At 40.8% G+C, this 15,542-nt stretch overlaps 1 protein-coding gene across 1 annotated transcript; it reads right to left on the bottom strand.

Annotated features, from left to right (window-relative positions):
• Positions 1-11,076: 11,076 nt before the first annotated feature.
• Positions 11,077-15,326, bottom strand: LOC103200563 (cytochrome P450 1B1). The gene is made up of 2 exons (XM_007945080.1): positions 14,287-15,326; positions 11,077-11,665 (listed from the first exon to the last, which is right to left on the bottom strand). The coding sequence occupies exons 1-2, from the start codon at positions 15,324-15,326 to the stop codon at positions 11,077-11,079; spliced, it is 1,629 nt and encodes a 542-aa protein (XP_007943271.1).
• Positions 15,327-15,542: the final 216 nt, after the last annotated feature.

Genomic DNA, 15,542 nt, shown 5'->3' with positions numbered 1-15,542 from the left:
CCTAATGCCTGTAGTATAGAGATTAAAACTTCCCATGCCTCAGAGCCTTTTATCAGAAATCTGCACGGCTCCAAAAAGCCTCTCGCCCACCTTTGAAGACTCCGAGGGCTCTTACCTCCTGGATTTCACAGGGAGTATGCACATATCAAAGAGATCCGCCCAGCCCCGAAAAATCTCTCACTCACCTTTGAAACCGGGAGATTCCAACTCGCCCCCAAATTCCCAAACCCCTGTCCTAAATACCAAATTATCTACTCCACCCCATATTCTTCTATAAATTTGTTTTCATGTAAGAGCACGGGGTCTTTTGCTCAAGCCACTGATTTGGTGAGAGCAAGGACCCTAACTTAAGTTAGCTAATAAACTTTCCTATTGCTTTTGCATTGTCGTGTGTTGGCAAATTCCTCGCACCGAACAACTCCTTCATAACCTGGGCACAACACTGGCAGTTCAAATCCACCAGCCACTCCTCAGATGGAAGGTTGAGCAATCTACTTCCGTAGTGATACCTCGGAAACCCAAGAAGGGATCATTATGAGTCAGATCCGACTCCATGGCAGTGAGCTTGGTTTTGTTTTTGATATGTGCTCAGTGCTTCTGTTGTACCTCTGAGTTCGTTGAGTAGTGCCTGGGTTCTTAGAAGCTTGCACCTGGCCACCCAAGGCACAACAATCAGTCTGTATTCACCTGGAGCAACAGAGGAAGGAGAGTCAAGAATAGGAGGAAGAAATGGAATGTGTGGCTAATTGCCTTTACCAACAGCTGCCTCCTTTATTCTTCTGGCCATTCTCAACAACATGCATTCATGACCAAGTATCATGTATTTTGAAAAAAATACTTCCTGGACCATATATCCCCTTTGAGGAAAAAAGTTTTTTAACTCTCTTGGAATCCAGATCTTCCAGAACCATGGGTTCAAATGACTCAACAAAATAATTGCCCTGAGCTAATCTTTGAATGTCAAGCCTTGAGAAAACTGATTTCCAGAAAGTAGTCTTAAGTGAAACAATTCGGTGAAACAATGTTGTTGTTGTTATGTGCCATTGTGTCAGACCCGACCCATAGTGACCCCAGAAGTAGACTGCCCAGTTTTCCTTCTGAGGAGTGGCTGGTGAGTTTGAATCGCCAGCCTTTTGGTGAGCAGTCAAGTGCCTTAGGCACTAAGCCACCAGAGCTCCCAGTCAACAATAGTTCAGGTTAATTAGTAAAGAACATTGCTTTGAGCATTGTGGTCTTTTAAAGAATTATCTAAGTGCAATCAGTTTCAACAACAGAAACTCAAAAGGTCAGACTGCAAGCTGTGTTTTAAGGCAAATCAGTAATTAAAAATCAGGAATTGTTCTTCAAGAAGATGTTATATGGAATCTTGCATGTCCACAACTTATTATGTGAACTCTTCTGGTCCTGTTTCTATGGCAATGTATAATTACTAGCAATAAAAGAATCGTAAAAGATTGTTCTTTGGAACATTTGTGACCCTCTTGTAGGAAATGTTGCCCCAGTTTGCAAATCGTATGTAAAAAAAAAAGTCAGCCAATTTCTATTATTGGCTTTATATTATTTTTGTTTTAATACCTTGCATATTGCCCCATAGATGGTCCTGATGTTTCTGATTTTCCTCTCACGTACCTGAAGAAGCAAGCAATGTAACCAGCCTACTACATTTGTTCAGAACTCAGACATTTTAGTAGAGCTTTAAAAGCCCGTAGGAGCCCTGGTGGTGCAGTGGTTAAGTGCTCAGCTAGAAACTGAAAGTTTGGCAGTTCAAACCCACTAGCTGCTGCACCAGAGAAAGATGTGGCATTCTTTGCTTCCGTAAAGATTGTTATGTGCTGTCGAGTCGGCCCCGACTCATAGCGACCCCTCCTTGGGTTTCCGAGGCAGTATCACTACAGAAGTAGGATTGCCCAACCTTCCTTCTGAGGACTGGATGGTGTGGTAAAGATTACAGCCCTGGAAACCCTGTAGGGCAGTTCTACTCTGTCCTCTAGAGCCACCATGAGTTGGTATTGACTCAAAAGCAGTGAGTTTTGTGGGAGTTTTTTTGTTTTGTTTTTGTTTTTTAAAAGCCTCTGGGGAATAGGTCCTGCCTGACTGGCATTCAACAGTTCATACACATTTTATTTTGTGACACTGGTTACATTCCTTGCAGTATAACAGCTCACCTCCCACTTCCTCCCAGTGGTTACCCTTTCCCTGTGTCCTTCTTGCCTGTACATTCCTGCCTCCCTACCTTTCTCCATGTGCAAATGCTGCCCTTCTGATCTCCCATGGTTGATTGTGCTAAGTAATGAAAGCATCTCACTGGTATAGGTGTTCAGCTCATAGGCCTGTCTGTTCTTTCGCTGAGAGTTAAACCACGGGAGTGAGTCCAATTCCAGGCCCGAAGGGGGACTCAGGCAGGGGTATAGATTCGGCCATTTCACCAGTATCTATCAGACCAGTAATCCTTGTCTTTTTTCTGACCATATCTATTTCTTAATATAAGATTAAAGGGCCATTTCATTATGTGGCAAATTGAATTACTTAACCTCCTCATTAACTGAATTGGTACAATAACATGTGTTATTTTATTGAATTACTATTACTTATGTCATTCTCTATGATGGAGTGGTGGTTCAGTGGTAGAATTCTCACCTTCTGTGGGGAGACCTAGGGTTTGATTCCGGGCTAGTGCACCTCATGCACAGTCACTCCCTGTCTGTCAGTGGAGGCTTGTGTATTGCTATGAGGCTAAACAGATTTCACTGGAGCTTCCAGACTAAGACAGACTAGGAAGAAAAGCCTGGCAATCTACATCTGAAAATCAGCCAATGAAAACTCTGTGGATCACAATAGTGTGATCCACAACTGATCACGGAACTGGTGCAGGACTAGGCAGCATTTCGTTCTGTTGTGTACCGTGACTAGGAGCTGAGTCAACAGCAGCTAACAACACTAACAATAACAATATTGTTATCTATAGGATCTATCTAAGGATAAAATGAGACAAATATAAAGATTTTAAAAAGTTAGAAGCAATTCTGTGAAAGCAAGATACTCCTTCAAAGACATGAATTTAAAAAAGACTGAAATGGGTTCTTATTTAATTTTTAGCGATTATTTCTATAATTTTTATGTATTGTTTTCCTCATACTGTTCCCTAAAAGAAATGGCATAAAAATTTGGAATTGAAATTGGAAAAAATAGTAATTATTAGCCTGAATACAGTTTCCTGGCTATGAGAGAGATTCGGTGAACTTTAGAAGCCAAGTTTGGCAAACCCAGAATGGGTGGTGCCTAAGAATAAGAAGAAATGTGAGAGGGGAAGCAGTGCACAAAGAAGCGTCATGGGAAATCCTTTGCTTTTGTGAACCTTACACCTGGAAAAATTACCTAGAAAGTATCATGAAGGGTACATTGTTTAGAAGTGCCAGACTAAGAGCTGTGGAGAAGAGAGAACAAGTTGTAACTTGGCCTGCTGAGGCTGATGTGCCCCTGGTAATGAGTTTCTCTCAGGAAAAATATCATTGACACCAATAACAAAGATTAAGACATACTTTAGGTCATAAAACCTCATTAGCTCAGGCTTCATTCATCTGGAATTCATACAATTAGACTGAGTCTGATTTGATGCTTATCTTTGATCTGCCAACTCTTGCTTCAGAGACATATAAAATTCATGATGAAAATGGAATTACAGGGTGAAGGTTTAAGATATATAGGCCCTTCAGCTTTACTTAGGATATGTCTGGAGATGTTTGTGAGTGGTACTAGAATTTAAAATCTCCTCTGTACAATATAGTTGAGGGGAAATGAAAATTCTGAGTGGCTTCTGTATTCATATGAATTCTCTCTAGTTATTTATGAACCTGGCTAAAAATCCTTCTTTTTAAAACACCTTCACTTTCTTTGTATTGCCATTTTCAGCAATTGCTGTTATTTCTGGGGCCTTTTTCTATAAATTTGCCAGTCCCCAATAACTACAAGGGATCTGAAGTCAAGTAGACTTCTTTGAGATGAGGAATGGGCAGTAAGTTGGGATCACTAGCTAATGGAAATCATTACCATACACTGGCCTTGTCCCCATAGTATTCAATTTATGCTTCAGAAAATCCTGGTGTAGAACAAGTCCATAGTCACCGACTCCACAACTATCCAATCCACAAATGCCATGGCTCTGTTGTAGTTCAAAGTTGTTGTTGTTGTTAGTTGTTGCTGAGTTGGATCTGACTCATGGCAACCTTATGTTTAATAAAATGAAGCATTGCCTGGTCCTCCACCTGCTTCATGATTGTTGGGATGTTCAAGTCCATCATTGCACCTATTGTGTCAATCCATCTTGTTAGCAGTCTTCTCACCTTCACTCACCCTCTGTTGTTGTTGTTGTTGTAATGTGCCATCGAGTTGGACCCGACTCATAGTGACCCCTCCTTGGGTTTCCAAGGCAGTATCACTATGGAAGTAGATTGCGCAACCTTCCTTCCGAGGAGTGGCTGGTGGTTTGAGAACAATCCTACTTCCGTAGTGATACTGCCTCGGAAACCCAAGGAGGGGTCGCTATGAGTCGGGTTTGACTCCACGGCACATAACAACAACAACAACAACAAATGGCCTATTGATTCTTTAATTTTATGTGCACTAAAGGAGGCAAATTGATTAATTGAAGCATTTAATGATCGTCTCTTGGGATATCTCATAGACTCTAACTCTGGCCCGTGAATCAAACTTTTATTATATCTGACTGAAAGGAATTCCACCCTGATAAACTGTATTTTTAAAGGCATCATTGTAAAGTACGTTAAGTCCAAGAACCTACTTTCTGGTAAATTCTCAGGAATTGTCTCAGTACTGCTCCGGGGAACACTGCAGAGGGCAGTGTTCTGAGTCTTCCTGGCACTTCCCAACATCAGTCCTTCCCTGCCTGTCAGTGTGGACTGTGCACTGGACAAAGGAGACAAACTGCTTGTGAAACCCCAAGAATCATAGGATTAAAAAGTAGACTGGCTAGACTTGTACGCAAACACACAAACTGGCTTTAGTAGGAAGGTAATCAACATGGAAGTCAGTTCATCCCCAGGGAAAATCTGGATACTGACACTTTGAAATGTATAGTTTTGGCATGTTATACTATCGCTTCCTTCATAGGATTGTTGTGCAATAAGAGCTTAGCACAGTGACACAAAATTAATGTATTCAACATATTTTAGTTCTATTTCTTCCCCTCATACCTGACATGTCTTGTTGTTAGCTACCACTGTGTCTGTCCCAACTCATGGGGACCCCATGTACCACAGAACAAAAGGCTGCCTGGTCCTGTCCCATTCCCATGATCAGTTGCAGAGCAGATGTTTGTGACAGGTATTCTCATGGGCTGACTATTGGAAGTAGATCACCAGGCCTTTCTTCCTAGCCTTAGTTTGAAAGTTCTGCTGAAACTCATTCAGCATCATAGCAACATACAAGCCTCCACTGACAGACAGGCTGTGGCTGTGTATAAGCTTGGCCATCTTACAAACTGTTCATGAAGACCACAGCATTCTTCCTCCAAAGCCTGTAAGTGAAAAAAAGAAGCGATAGGCATAAGGTATCATTTATGTATAGATTTTCCATGCCTATTTAAACTATTTTCCTCCAGTTTTTCAGGTTCAAATGAATTGCTTCTGAATATATTTATTTATTTTTTTCTTCTTTCTCATCCCTTCTCCCAGAATTATAACTAATAGGTTAAATCTGGAGACAAGAGAGTATGTGAAATTCACTGAGCCAAAATTAGATAAGAGAAATATTGCAGCCAAAGTTTCTGTAGCACTTGTGTAGAATAATTGAGTGCTTTTGAGATTATAGAAGCCAACGATATGAGTTTGCAACAACCCACATTACGTCCAAATCTGTACGTGTTCCCTACCTTCTGGTACAATGGTATACTCTGTAGAATTGATTGGGTAGAATCCAACTTTGCATGACATTTTTTTTTGCAAAAATCTGACCCCAATTACAATTTTTAAAGGAATTCTTTTTCCCATGAAAATATTTACTTATCCTGAACCTTTATGACCCTTTTTCAAGATCCTATTACAGCACATCTGGAAACTGTGAACATTCTCAGAGTTATACCTTTTGGGTGCCAAAGTGATGTTCACAAACTAAGAATCATAGCAAAATGCAAGGCTCCATTGAATGGTGGTGGTTGAAACATACAGTTTTTACTTCACGATTCTTTTTCCTGTTTTCACAGCAACAGGAGCTGTGGGCTGAAAAAAAGCAAATAAATAAAGGGCTTTGGCACAGCAGAGCCCTGACATCTGTGAGGGTGGGGCAGTGAAGGCCTGGAAAATAATCCAGTCCTGTGACATTAAGACCTATACCAGGTCAAACGATCAGCTGAAAAATATTTCCACACATTATATTACAGAATATGGAGATCTGGTGATGCCATGGTTAAGGCATTTGGCTGCTGAACAAAAGGTCAGGGGTTTGAAACCACCAGCTGCTCCATGGAAGAAAGATGAAGCAGTCTGCTTCCACAAAGATTTACAGCCCTGGAAACCCAATAGGGGCGCTATGAGTAGGAACCGTGCCTACGAGTAGGCAGTGAGCTGGGTTTTTGGTTTGTTATTACAGAATACTTTCATCCATCTATTCTATTGGACAGTTTTGTACTTACTAATTCACATGTACCTTTAAAATAAATAAACAGATTAGGGTGCTGCTGAGAGGAAAGAACATGTAGTCATTTTTTAGATGAAGCAGAAATGCAGGGTCTTAAAATTTCTACCTTTCCAAATTGCAAATTAATTTCAATTTTGCTAGGTTGCTTGTCATTGAAATTTAACTCTTGGGATTGCTCTTATCAATTCAAAAATATAGAGCTCAGGAATTTGGTAGGAAATGGATGTTGAAGCCCTATGGGGGGGGAAGAAGAAGAAAAAAAGGAAAAGTAAGCACCTAACATGTAGTATGGCCAAATAAAATGTTTACAATGCAGCACTTTAATTTAATCATTTATAAAGAGTAGTTGAAGTGAGTAGATAGATGCACTAGACTGTACCGCTACAACATAAAATAAAACTTCACAACAAGATTATGAAAGTGATTTTTATTATTTTGGTCATGGTGCCCTATTATAGATAACTACAGATATGGAATTTTCTAAGATGGAATATCAAACATAAAAGCCATGCTGTGTCTCCAAAATCTGTTTCGGTTACAACTGTGTACTGCAGTTGCAATGTGTGTATTAAAAGCATAAATGATAATGTACAAAATTAAGAAAAGGTTAAATAACAAAGCATCCTTGAGCTATAGCAACCAACTATTAAAGTGTACTTTTTTATTCACACAGTTGTCATAGCTAAGATTATACAAATTAATATATTTTCTATGCAACTATTTGATCTAATATAGATCTAATATAGAACTATGAAGCTATAATAACATTTCACAGGTAAAGGCTAAGTTCTGGAACATGAAAGCTTTTAGACAACCCACAAAACAACCTGAGGCATCTTTTGTTTTGGAAAAAAAGCAATTCTCTTACAAAGTCAAATCTTTAATATATAAATCAGGCATCTCATAAACAATTACATTTGAACTGTTGCAATAACCTGGAATAGATGTTCTGACTCTAGTGGTGACTACATTCTGTCTCTGACAGAACTAAAATGAGGTTTTTTGATGAAGCCAGTAAGTTGCTTACTGTAGCCCCAAAACTGTTTTGTTTTTTTCTGTTGTTTGTTTTGGTTTCCTTCCTTTAACTCAGCTATAAACAGATTAAATAAATCAGGTATCCTCCTAACATTTACCTTACTTTCCTCTATATACACAGAGCTTCCTCATCATTACAAATGCCAGATGATGACTAAAAGCAGGTCATGGCACACCTGTGCCCAGCTGACCTAATGAACTCTCCAGACTGGTATTATTTTGTTGCCATATATCTCTAAACCAGAGTCAATAAGCTAAGGCAGCCCAAATCCAGTCTCATCCTGTTGGGGTATATATAACATTTTGGCATAACTCAAACCCGAAAGAAAACCAAACTCACTACTGTGGAGTCCATTTGACTCATAGCGACCTCTCCTTGGATTTCCAAGGCAGTATCTCCACGGAAATAGATTGCTCAATCTTCCTTCCGAGGAGTGTCTGGTGGGTTTGAACTGCCAGCCTTCTGATTAGCCGTCAAATGCCTTAGGCACTATGCCACCATAGTGTTCCCCAAATTAAAATTTATTGGCTAAGCCTGATGTCTAGAGTTCACTTAAATGCTTTTTTTAAAAAAAATACCAACATACTTTTTCATATTCAAGAGATACAGCTATGAAAGATTTGATAAAAAATTAAATATGATCCTTAATACAAAATTCCAAATTGCAAAATAGATCTGCTATGTGATGTTGTTTTATGCCATCAAGTCTATGTGTTACAGAGTTCAACTGCATCATAGAGTTTTCTTGGCTGTAATCTTTACAGAAGATCACTAAGCCTTTTCTTTCCAGGCCCCACTGGGTGGGTTCAAACTGCCAATATTTGAATCACTAGCCTAGCACAAATCATTTACACCACCCAGGGACCTATGTTGCACAGGCAGCCCCTGGGTTACCATCCTCTGACTTATGTATAACCTGGTAGTTACAAACCAACCCCCACAAAGGCTATTATATTAAAAATTTTAGGTACATGCAATGGTTCATAACAACAAATGGGTACTACTTTGCTACAAAATACTATTGTTATTATTACTGTATTATGATGTTAAAGATGCTTTACTGACTCTAAAGTGTTTCTTTAATTTTTTTTTTAATGCATAGAAAGGTACTAAGACAAGAATTTGACTGACGTTAGATACAAACCCTACCTAACTGTTCTAATATATGTACAAATTACACTTAAAAACAGATTTGGTTGGGAATGTAAGTGGTTCATAATCGGGAGACTGCCTGTAGTTTAAAAAAAGAAAACAAAAACGTCTATTTGTAATTTAACACTGGCACATCAAACATCTTCTTTCTTCATATTTATGCTTTAAATTTTGTGCTTCAAATTAATTAATTTGGAACGAATGGGGAAATGTTTAGTAATTTTCCCTCCTTTTCATTTTCTCTCATATCTTATCACCCCCATATGCAACCACCATACAATCCACCCTTTGTAATTTTGATTAAAAGATTTCAAAATATTGAATAAAATGTAACAAGCAATAAATAAGCTTTTAGCACACTGTAAAACTTTCTTTTTGAAGGTCACATGCAGTGAAAGTCAAAATTTCAAATTTCACTTTGTACTTTTGCAATCTTCCATCACTTTTTAAAAAAGTTTTCAGGTTGTTTATATAAACTGAACATACACATTTTGTTAAAGCTTTATGTTTTCACAGCCACCAAAGGGATTGTTCAGAACATTGGCCGTTCTGAACATCACAACTGATCTGGTCATTTAAACTCTAACACAAACAAAACAGCCTCCCAAGACCATCTTTCAGCTTTCCAAAAAACAGACATTAACTGCTATTTAAAAAAAAAAAAAAAAAAAAAAAGTCAGTTTAAGAAATGAAAGAAACAAAATAGACATTTCTTTCTCTGGCTTCTACCAAAACCCTTCTAGGTCAGTTATAATGAGATTTCTTCCTCATTACCTAATAGAAAGAACACCCAGATAGGTCATTGTATTCTCCACTATGGATCAGGCAGGAACAGGTTAAATTTCTCTGCCTTCCACAGCAAAGGACCAATTTCCATTAACCTCACCTCAATACTACTCAATAATCAGATGGCTTTAAAATTAAGTTAAAATATAAACATACTAAGAGCTTGGAATTTTAATATTTAATTAGATCAATTTTTGGTATTTCAAAATGAGATTCTATACTATAAATACAGTTTTTTTAAATATTGTAAAATGATAAGGAACACATTTTACAGATCCAGCTCTTAGATTTGTCTATTCTCATCTGTGTTTCGGTTGAGAAAAGAAACCTTTCTTCAGCTTGGTTTCCATGATATAAAAAATAAATAGTGGTTGTACTTCTTGATTTGCAATGACATTGTAAGAGGCATTGATGACTGAATCTTTGCCTAACAAAATAATTGATATTAACATACTGTTTATGAATACTTATATAATATATGTATGTATATTGAATACTATTTGGTGACTTTTTAAATTTATATCTATGAAACTTACTGAAATCAATGTATTACAATCACATAATTTAAAGCTTTACTAGGCAGGAATATTTTTTCCTTTTATTTGGAAAATGGTACTTTGGCAACTAAGAGAAGGATGGCTTCAACTTAACATTTTACTGTTCAACAATCTTCACTTTGAAATTCACAGTAAGTCACTGAAAACTACTTTAATCAGTATATCAACTGTTAATTTGCTTTTAAGCACCCAACTTTATGGCTTGTCCTAAAAAGTAAGGAAGCACATCAGTAGGCAAAAAGATAAATCCATCCATAAATTCTATATCCTATCTATTTTATTGAAAAGGTGAGAAGGGCAATCTCTGATCTTTATCATTTCCCTTGTCACCTCAATCACATATCTTACACTGAAATTACTTGCCCTTGGCTATTCGACAATATATTCTGATACCTTGCATAATCAGCTTTCTAAGGAGCAAATTTTAGTTTATGGAAGATAAATCTTGGGTCCCACTGAAAAAGGTTTGGGTAATAAAGTATCTCTTCATTAGGTAGGATGTGTGTGTATGTGTGTGTGCAAGCATGTGTGTGTTTGTATAACTCCAAAGAATGCTCTTTTGTGAAATCATTATCACCAGGATTCAGTATATACATACATATACATATATATATGTATATATTCCTGAGTCCTTTAATTCTTTGACTCTAAAAGTCTTCCAGGAGCTCCTCCACAGCCCAGTGCTCATGAAGAGCCCTTCCAAGCATGTGTAGAGCACACCCCATCTGTAGGTCAGTTGGTTTATGCACACCTTAGAGGTTAAAAGAACAGAGAAGCTAGAAAGTAAGAAGAAAAAACAAAAAAACAAACAAACAAACAAACAAAAAAAAACAGAGTTTACCCCCATTCTCCAAGATTTGTGTACATCTTAGATTTTAGCTTGCCTCTGGCTTCTCAGTGGCAATCTTCCTCACCTTGTAAGTTTTGGACAGCACAATCAAGGAGCTCCATGGACTCCCTGAGAGTGACATTGATTTTAAATGACTTGGGTTTAATGGTCAGGCCGTAACTGAAATCCATTTTGGAGAGTTCATCTGGGTTGGCCCTGAAATGGCACTGGTGAGCCAGGATGGAGAGAAAGAGAAACAGCTGCATCTTGGAGAGCTCTTCCCCAATGCACCGCCGTTTGCCCACTGAAAAAATCATCACGTTGCTGGCCAGATTCTTATTGATGAAACCGTCCTTGTCCAAGAATCTGGCTGGATTGAAGTCTTCTGGGTTAGGCCACTTCACTGGGTCATGATTCACCGACCACTGGTTAACAAAAACCACCGTGTCCTTGGGGATGTGGTAACCCAAGACAGAGGCATCAGTGGTGGTGGCATGAGGTATGGTGACGGGCACAAAGCTAGAGAAGCGCATGGCTTCATAAATAAAGGCCATGATGTAGGGCAGCTTGGGCTGGTCGTCCATGGAGGGGAGTCGACCTCTGCCCACAACTTGATCCAATTCTGCCTGCACTCGAGCTTGCACTTCAGGATACCTGTTTGTTTTTTTAATAAAGGGAGTAAACAAGTAAGAAAAATTAATTCTTCTTTCTTTTAGAAAGTACAGTATATTTTAATTCCAATTTTCTTTATCTGAATCAGTGAATGGATGAACATTTCCAGCAGACAGACTGATCTCACCTTTATACAAAGATAATTGTTTTCTCGATAGATAATAACTACATATTTTCTAAATTGAAAAGCAAATTCTAAATTTAAAAGCGATAATGGTTGCACAACAAGAAGAATGTAATCAGTGTCACTAAATTATACACGTAGAGATTGTGGAATTGGCTAATGTTTTGTTGTGCATATTCTTACCACAATTTAAAAAAAGAAAAGAAAATTTCCAATGTTGGTGAGATTATGGTACAAACTGTAATTCTTATTAATGGTTGCCCATAGAAACTGGCAGCATTCTTTTGGAAAACAAAGTCTCATTACAAAGCAAGATTCCTAAGTACAACCCACCCAGTCCTTTTTTAACCCCAGTAACTTATAACAAAAATGTACTTTCAGGATATGATTCCGTAGGTACAAAAAGCATATAATCAAAACAACAGCTCTTTGTTAAAATATACACTCTGGATCAAAGACCAACACTATAAAGCTCAAGAAGTGATTAGATATAACTATATTTTACTATGGCAAAACATTATGTAGTCATCAAAAACGACTAAAATAAACGTTAAAATATTGGGAATGGCCCACTACGGTAAGAAGTATCAGAAGCAAAAAAAAAAAAAAAAAAAAAAACCTAATTATTGCAACTTTGAAGGAAAAAAAAAAAACAGAAACATGTAATGATGGAATTAAGGGTGATTTAAAAAAAAAATCTTTCACATTATATCACAGGGTCTGCAAATGTTTTTCATAATGGGCCAGATAGTAAAATATTTTAGGTTTTGTGGGCCTCTCTGTAGCAACTACTCATCTCATTCTTATGCTGTAGAATGAAAGCAGCCATACACAATGCAGCAACAAATGTGCAAGGCTGTATTTCAATAAAAAGTATATAAAGCACGCAGTTAATTTGCTGACGTCAATCTTAAGGTCTTTTCCAAAAAAGAAGGAAGAGTATTTCTCAGCTCTATGGAATTGAAGGTGGTCCAAAAATTGCTTTATTTATTTATTTTTGCTGCCCAATAGTAGTACATGTCATTTGACTTCTGTTCCCTCCTTCCCTCCATACGTTTTTCTATGATCTTAATACTGAAAAGCGATTTTAAGTACAATAGAGTACAAAAGATATTAAATTTCTGAAAGTAGCTGTACAGTGTTTAACAATATAGATAGATAGATAGATAGATAGATAGATAGATAGATAGATAGATAGATAGATAGATACAGAAATATCTCTGCCTTCCAAATACTACGATGATAAATGTAGGAACCCCCAATGCTTCCTTCAGGAACCCTGGTAGCAGAATGGTTAAGCTCTCAGCTACTGAAGGTAAGAGGTTCGAACCCACCAGTCCTTCCTCGGAAGGAAAAAAAAAAAAAAACGCGCTATCTGCTACGGTGGACATTACATCCTAGGAAACCCTACCCGGCAGTTGTACTCTGACACACAGGGTCGCTAAGAGTCGGAATCCACTCGATGGTGCACAACAGCAATTATTGCCTTGAGGGCTGAAAAAGTGCCCACAGGGCAATCAAGATTTGTCTGGAGCCAGATATCTCTAAGGTTGGGCAAATCTACTTCTGTAAGTGATTCCGCTTCGGAAACCCAAGGAAGGGTCGTTATGAATCACAACCGACTCCACGGCAGTGAGTTTGTTTATTGGGGGGGTAGATAAATTTAAATTTAAATTTAAATTTCAGATAAATGACTCATCTTTTAGAAGGATGCCCCTTGAAGGATTTATTTATTTATTTACTTATTTGCTAAATCTAGTAATTCTATCCCGGGGTCCTGTTTAATTCAAGTGTGCACCGAACGTCGCAGAGGTAGACGCCTTTCACCAACCTAGGCACTGGGGCCGGGTTAGCCAAGGCTAAGGACAGGGATAGCTAAGTATGCAGGCTGCTCCTGGCCCAGTCCAGCGCGGCCCGCTAGTTTCTGGCCCAGGTCCTAAAGCTTCCGTCCCGGCTGTCAGCGGGGCCAGGTAGCGGGCCTTTGAGCGGTGCTGTTCCTCTGAAACAAAGCCCTACCTCCAAAGCCAGCGCTGGGCGGCCTCGGATCCGCGCCGACGACTCGCCGAGCCGATTAGGCTGCGGTGTTTTTTTAACCTATTTACTGCATTACCCTTTCTTTGCGGAATCATTCCAACTTTGCTTTTCCTGCGCCAGGGAGGGAGAGGACAGGTCTGATCTCCTGGTACTTTGTGTATTTTATTTTTATAAGGCTGTTTTTCTCGCAAATTGGTCTCCAATGTGGGGAGGGGAGAGACAAGATCTGGATGCCAGGAGGTCGGGAGGCTCCAGGACGGGGGTTGTGAGTGCGTGTCTCTGCTCGCTCTGTGCCTTCCCCGCCTTCCCTTTCGGAGTGCTATCTGAGGGGTAGGGACCTAGATTGAAGCACCTAACGCAGTGCGTTGGTTGCGACCTCAGTGTGTTCCAGTCTCATTCGCCCAAGTATAGAGGAGGCCCGCCCCACGCGTCCTGGAGGCTATACCTGGTGAAGAGGACGAGCAGCCATTGCAGCGCGGTGGAGAGGGTGTCCTGGCTGGCGCCAAAGATGTCGGTGACAGCGGCTGGCACGAACTCCACATCCAGCCTCGCGCCGCTGTCGCTTGAGCCGTTGGGCGCCTTTCCTGCCAAGAGGATGAAAGCGTCCATCATATCACGTGGGACAGTCCCTGGCCGAAAACTTTCCCGGTGCCTCAGGAACTTATCGAGCACGAAGTTACTGAAGTTGCGGTTGAGCTCTTCGAACTGGCGGAAAGCTGTGCGTACCGGGTTTGGGAAGAGCTGCAACCAGGGCAACACGTCCACCAGGCTGCCGGCACCCACCGTGCGCCCGAACTCCTCGTTGTGGCTGAGCAGCCCGCGGAACTCGGCGTCGTCGTGGCTGTAGCGGCAGCCGAAGCACACTGCGCTCATGACGTTGGCCACAGCCACCACGGTCAGCGGCCTCGGATCGATAAAAGTGCCGTCCGCACTGCCGCGAACCAGCAGCGCCACCAGCTCGCGCGCCTCGCTCAACACATGGCCCTCGAGGACACGGCGGCTGCGTGCCTGGCGCGTGGAGAAGGCGCGCACCGTGCTGTAAGCCGCGCGCCGCTGCGCCTTCCAGTTCTCCGAGTACTTACCGAAGGCCAGGCTGCGGCCATTCGACACCACGCGGAAGGAGGCGAAGGGCGGCCGGTCGGCGAAGGCGGCGCCCTGCTGCACCAGGGCCTGGTGGATGGCGCGCTCGCCGTTCAGCACCACAATAGGGCAGTTTCCCAGGTGGATCTGGAAGACATCGCCGTAGCGCTGCGCCAGGCGTGCGAAGGAAAGGTGTGGCGCGGGACCCATTGTTGCCACGTTTCCAATCAGTGGCCATGGAAAGGGCCCTGGGGGCGCGGAAGCGGACTGCCGCCGTCGCTGCCTCAGCAACCACTGGCCCACGTGCACGGCTACCAGCACGGAAAGGAATAGCAACAACGTGGTCTGCTGGGTGGACAGAGAGCTCGGCGGCCGGAGATCGTCTGGACTGAGGCTGGTGGCCATGCTGGGGACAGAAGGACGAAGACGTGACATTCAGGTGTACAGAGAAAAAAACGGGCGTCCCATTGCCCTAGCCCAGCCTCGAGGCTACCGCACGCCATTGGATAGAAAAAAGGAGGTCGTGTCAAGGTTGGATCTCTGGGGACGTGGCTGAAGCTGTCCTTGCGCATCCCCAACCCATTCACCAATGGAGAAGGGAAGGGATGTTCTGCCTCTCTG

The sequence above is a fragment of the Orycteropus afer genome, unplaced genomic scaffold, assembly GCF_000298275.1.
Source record: "Orycteropus afer afer isolate SDZICR_OR568_19922 unplaced genomic scaffold, OryAfe1.0 scaffold00131, whole genome shotgun sequence".
In the NCBI taxonomy this organism is placed as follows: Eukaryota; Metazoa; Chordata; class Mammalia; order Tubulidentata; family Orycteropodidae; genus Orycteropus; species Orycteropus afer.
The sequence above is the reverse complement of the archived record's forward strand: the minus strand, read 5'-3'. Positions and strand labels throughout refer to the sequence as shown.

Bases quoted from the DNA above. Each gene is read 5' to 3' on its own strand.
- LOC103200563 (XM_007945080.1), bottom strand. From the start codon at position 15,326: ATGGCCACCAGCCTCAGTCCAGACGATCTCCGGCCGCCGAGCTCTCTG. The intron at 11,666-14,286 runs GTATAGCCTCCA...AAAAACAAACAG, and splicing joins CTGCTCGTCCTCTTCACCAG to GTATCCTGAAGTGCAAGCTC.